At 50.1% G+C, this 6000-nt stretch overlaps 1 protein-coding gene across 1 annotated transcript in view; it reads left to right on the top strand.

Moving 5' to 3' along the window:
* Positions 1 to 619: 619 nt before the first annotated feature.
* The window catches only part of CECR2 (CECR2 histone acetyl-lysine reader), a gene marked incomplete at its 5' end in the record, with an annotated part of 155097 nt that continues 149716 nt past the window's right edge, over positions 620 to 6000 (top strand). Inside the window, 1 exon segment of the mRNA XM_082666433.1 lies at positions 620 to 745. Within this exon segment, the coding sequence (XP_082522559.1) occupies positions 620 to 745 (126 nt within the window).

Genomic DNA, 6000 nt, shown 5'->3' with positions numbered 1-6000 from the left:
GGCCGAGCCGGGGCCGGGACTGGAGCGCGGGCGCCCGGTGCCCCCCGGGCCGGCAGGACGCGCCCGCAGCGCCCCGCGCGCCCCCGGGCGTCGCACGTGCGCCTTCAGGCGCAGTCTCAGCCGGCAGGGCGGGGGCGGGGGCCAGGCGGCCCGTGGGCTCTGCCCGCGTGCGGGGTCCGCCCCCCTCGCCCTCCCCCCTTCCCCTTTTGCCCTTCCCTCTCAACCGCAGCCCCAGCCCCACGTGCGCGCAGCCCCACGAGGCGCCTCTAGCCAGCCCGCCTCAGAGGGGCGCGACCCCCAGCCACGTGGGGGCGGGGCCCGGCGGGGGCGGGGGGCGGTGCTCGCCCGCGGCCCCTCCTCCCGGCCCTCGGGCGCCCCTCCCCCGCCCGTGCGCGGCCCGCGGGCGGCGGGCGGGGGCGGGGGCGGGGTTGTTGTTGTGCCGAAGCCCCGCCCCCGCCCGCCCCCGGCCCATCTGTTCCCCGCGGGCCGCGGCGACATTGTGCGGGCTGGGCGGCCGGGCCGCGGCGCGATGGGCCCGGGGCAGCCGCCTCGGTAGCTCGGCCGGAGCGGCGCCGGGAGCTGGCGGGCGGCGGGCGCGGAGGCGGCGGCGCTGCCGGAGATGCGCCCCGAGGAGGGCGGCGCGGCCGGGCTGGGCGAGCTGCGCTCGTGGTGGGAAGTGCCGGCCATCGCGCACTTCTGCTCGCTCTTCCGCACGGCGTTCAGCCTGCCGGACTTCGAGATTGAGGTGCGCGGGCCGGGGTCGGGGGTCGGAACCCGGGTGGGGTTCTGGGGGGCGGGGGCGCGCGGGGACCTCTGAGGGGCTGAGTCTGAGGGGCTGAGTGGGGTCTGAGGGCGGGGAGCGCCCCAGGGCGGCCCGGGAGGGCGGGGGTCGGGGTCCGGGCTGAGGGGACCGGGCGGCGGGGAAAGTTGGGCCGTTACTCCCGGCGGCGTCCGTGCGAGCGCAGCGCGGGGCCGGGCGGCCGGGGGAGCGGACGGCGGGCTTTGTGGGGCCGGGCAGCGGGCGGGCGCCCCTGGCCGGCGCCCCGACCCCTCCCCCGGCCGCCTGGGGTCGAGCGCGCGCGGCCGGCCGGTGCCGCGGCCCCGGACAAAGGTGCGGCACCGGCGCGGCCGGGCGGGCGAGCGGGGCCGTGGGTCCGCCGCCCGAGGGAGGCGCGCCCGGCGGCGGAGGGTGCGCGCGGGCGGGCGGCAACAATGCGGCGGCCTCCGGGTGCGGGGGGCTCGGCGCCGCACGCCGTTTTCAAAGTTGGGACGTGACTCGGACGAGCACGGCTTTTTCTAAAAACGTGAGCGGGACGATGGCTCCCGCCGCCTGAGGAGGAGAAACGACAGATTAGGGAATGCCGAGCGTCAGGACTTGTGCCCCAACCGTCCCGAGGACCCCGTGTTTCCTTTTAGTTGGTGAAAATCCTCAGCACTTTAATTCTGCTGCTCAAAATGGTGGCTGCGGTGGGAGGTGTTGTGGTGACAATGCCGTGGTGGTGCCGCTAAACTTGCCCCTGCCCCATTTTCTCCCTGAAACGTAATAGGACTGAGGTGCTGCTGAATTACGGGTTTAGCGTTTAAGAACCCCGTCTAAAAATACTGTGGAAAAATTTCATCTTGCAAAAATCCATGTATTCCGATTTTACTGACGGAAAAATAGAAGAAAGTAATCTTGCCCGAAGTTGTTACAGAAGTCGAGTAATCTATAAATAACGTTTTATGTTCTAAGTAATGAACCTGTGGTTTCTAAGTATTAGCTTGAATTCCTAAAGGCAATGTAACCTGATCTGAGAGGTCCAATCTGTGTGTATAACAGAAATGAAAAATCGTTGTTACAGGTGAATAATCAGGGCCACTTGAGATGAGTGTTTTCTCTTCGGAGCCCAGTATTTCTTGGAAGTGACACTTTTTTGGTGGTTGTTGTAGTTAAAATGTGTGCTATTTGAAGTATATAAGACACGATTGAATATTTGGAATCCAACGTGTACGTATTTTGGTAATTATCCGTATCTGTTTATAATTTGGAGATGTTGTTCCGTAGATGGATACCTAAGGATAGTGACTTTTACCTCTGCAGTTCTTGTTGTAATCCTTTTCACATGTGTTTTGATGAATGCAAAGTTTAATAACTTAAAGTTTTCAGTAATTGTCAGAAATTAAAAATTTTAAAGTAATTTTTAGGCTTCTAGCAAATTTGACTCCGTGAGCGCAGAATTCACTGAGAACATGGTCAATTTTGATTCTCTAAGTATAATTAAATAAGTAAATTATTTTTATTTTGCTTAAGTGATTTTTTTTTAATCTAATAGTTTATTGTCCTGAAAGTTTGACAAACAATCCCTTGGTTAGAGTTTATGATGCACTGGAAGAGCCTTCTTAAAAACAAACAAACAAGAAACAATACTACTGCTCAGTTGGACAGCTGCAAGGGCCCTATAAAATTTTAATTTACTGCAACTTTAAAAGATAGAAATGATGAATAATACCAAGTGGTAGAAGTTGGGTATCAGCTTTTTTAGGAAACCAGTTTTCAGCTGTGGGAAAGAACTAATTTTACCCTTGACCACCAAGGTAAACCCATGGATTTATAGAAAATTTAGGAAGCAGAATCTTCAAGGACTTGGCTTCTATTTATCTAAAGCAAGGCAATCTCTTAGATAGCTGAAGGTCTGGGAGCATTCATGCTGCAATTCTGCAAGAGGTCAAGACCTCCCACTTAGAGAACTGATCCCCAAAGCATGGATATTTTTATTTTTGCATGTAAGAAAACCTTTTTACTCTGTTAATTAGCCTTGAATGTACAGGATTTCTTTAGATGTCAATATACCAGATTCTTGTTTTTTGGGATATGTTTAGGGACTTGTATGTTGCTGCCCCCCAAGTATGGGTCCTGTAATCATCAGACCAAAAATCTGCGAATGTGTAGATATGCTTTAAGTTAAAAATTTCTGATTTTAAAAACAATGCATAATCATTATATAAGACTTGAAAATCATTATATAAAATATAGGTAAGAGACTTAAATCACCCATAATCCCACCACTCAGAGATAAAAGCTATTAACTGTTAACATTGTATCCCACCACTCAGGGATAAAAGCTGTTAGCTGTTAACATATTTAGAAATTCCCAAACATGCTCACACGTGTTTTTGTGCCCTGGATTAAGTGGTGGTTTAATTTTTCAGATGAGGAGATTGAGGTGTAGCTGGACAACAGTAGATTAATGATACTGAATTCAGTAGTTGGTGTTATGAAATATCTATAACTAGCTGCTTAACTGGATGGATTACCAAAGAAGCTCATGGCACACCTTCTTTGCCTCAGAAAATTATCAAATTCAGAGCCACTTCATTTATATCAAGTGTTCTGTAATTGTTTAACATTCTAGTGGGTTAGGCTGGTTATGTTTTGTCCTGATTCGAGAGTGAAGAATGGTGAATTGATCTCCCAAAAGATTTAGTACTGGGACTTCCCTGGTGGTGTAGTGGTTAAGAATCCGCCTGCCAGTGTAGGGGACACAGGTTCGAGCCCTGGGCTGGGAAGATCCCACATGCTGCGGAGTAACTAAGCCAGGAAGCCACCACTGCTGAGCCTGCGCTCTAGAGCCCATAAGCCACAACTACTGAGCCCGCGTGCTGCAGCTACTGAAGCCCACATGCCTAGAGCCCGTGCTCTACAACTAGAGAAGCCACTGCAATGAGAAGCCTGCACACTGCAACAAAGAGTAGCCCCTGCTCACCACAACTAGAGAAAGCCCGCGTGCAGCAATGAAGACCCAACACAGCCAAAAATAAATAAATAAGTAAATTTATTAGGGGAAAAAAAAAGATTTACTACTAATTTTTTTCCCGCCAGCCAAGTGATCTTTACAGTGGTAGCTTGTCTTACTTAACCAGAGTAAGGTAAGAGACGATAGACCATCTTCAGTAATCTGGTCTGGAGTTAATCATGGTGGGTGTAGGGTGGGTTGCAGGGGGGAATCCCATCATAAACATTTTGGGCATATTTTCTCTAGAGAAGAAACCAACCATGGGACTTCCAGGTGGTTCTTTGAAAATGGTCATGTAGAATTACCTGGTTCATATAGTAGCGGCAAGATGAAAATAATGTGATGGTCCTGTCTACTTTTTTTCTTGAGCTTCCTGCTTTGAGTACAGAATCCTTTGCCTTCCTGGTTGTGGTTGTATGTGGGTTAAGTCCCTCACCTCATCAGCATGATGATCTGGGGGCAGTGTCTTTAATTCGGGTTCCTGTTGGTGTTTCCTTGGATCCAGCCTCTTGAATCAAGAGCTCTAGGCATGAATTATTAAACATGAAAATAAGTGATAGAACTTGCTGAGGGTAACTTATTAGTACATCAGGCCTATCAGTGGTCTCTGAGCCTGGGGCCCAAGGATGGGTTATAGGAGACTTTGTGTTGGTGTACGTATGTGTACTTTGTCACTTCCATCAAATTTTGAAAGAGATTCCAACCATAGGAAGGTGAAAAGGCCTTAAACTAGATGAAAGATTTAAGTTGGCCTTGAGTAGGGGAACCAGAAGGCTAGTTTCACAACACGAGATGCCCTGGACCAGGAGTTAGGAAACTTGAATTCTTATTACTAACTTTGCCCCTAACTATGTCTGTGACCTTCGGCAGGTCAAACAGCCTAATGAAAAAGGACACTTGTATAGTACTTTGTACATTTTCCAAATGTTATTTTATTCATAGCCATCCTTAACCATCACTGGGAGGTAGGAATTATCTTAATTTTGCAGATGAGGAAATTGGAAGGTTAGAGAGGCTAAGTTTCTTGGCACAGACTCTCACCTGGATCTCAGGTTCTTTGATACCAAATTCTTTGCTACTGCTGCTACATCGCACTGCTTCTACTTTAATTTTCACCATCTATAAAATGAAGGGCTAGACATAGAAGTAATGGCCAAGATTCCACAGTGCAAATGTACAGTTCTTTGGTTCGTAATAACGTGGGGTACAGAAGATCCTTTTTAAAACTTCTGCTGGGACTTCCCTGCTGGCGCAGTGGTTAAGAATCCGCCTGCCAGTGCAGGGGATGCAGGTTCGAGCCCTGGTCCGGGAAGATCCCACATGCTGCGGAGCAGCAAAGCCCGTGTGTCACAGCTACTGAGCCTGTGCTCTAGAGCCCCCAAGCCACAACTACTGAAGCCTGTGTGCCTAGAGCCCGTGCTCTGCAACAAGATAAGCCACCACAATGAGAAGCCCGCACACCGCAATGAAGAGTAGCCCCAGCTGTCTGCAACTAGAGAAAGCCCACGCACAGCAAGGAAGACCCAACGCAGCCAAAAGTAAATAAATAAATAAAATAATTAAAAGAAAAACAAAAACTTCTGCTGAATACAGAGGGACAAGTTCATGATTTCATTTGTTTCTTTCAGCAAATAATTATTGAGCATCCATTATGTGCTAGATGCAGTTTATTAGGTGCTGGAGGTACAGATGTGAACATAACAAAAAAATACCTGCCTTCTTTAGTGGAAGGAGACAGATAATAATAAACTAATTGGCATAGAGAGAGCCAAGTTGAGGGGGTAGGTTGTTGGAATTTAAAATAGGGTGATTAGGTGTGGGTGGCCTCATTGAGAAGATGGCATTTGAGCAGGACTGAAGGAAATAGGGGATTTAAGATTATTTAAAAACTAGTAGTTTGTGGGACTTCCCTGGCGGTCCAGTGGTTAAGACTCTGCGCTTCCACTGCAGGGGGTGCAGGTTCGATCCCTGGTCAGGGAACTAAGATCCTGCATGCCGCGCGGTGCTGCCAAAAAAAGAAAAATTAGTAGTTTGTCAGAGTAACGTATTGAATGGAAAATACCAGATGATAAATGTCTTCTAAGACTCAGGGTGTGCTCCTTCTCTGAGGAGGGAAGGCCAAGAACAGGATGGGAATTCCAGAGGGGCAGATCTTGAAACCCTAAAAAGGGGACTGCTCCGTCAGAGTGTCATTCAACCCAAAGTGAACACTGGCTCCTTTTCTGCT

Source organism: Grampus griseus, assembly GCF_964374135.1.
Source record: "Grampus griseus genome assembly, chromosome: 11".
NCBI classification, from domain to species: domain Eukaryota; kingdom Metazoa; phylum Chordata; class Mammalia; order Artiodactyla; family Delphinidae; genus Grampus; species Grampus griseus.
Note: the sequence above shows the minus strand (reverse complement) of the source record. Positions and strands in the feature narration are given on the sequence as shown.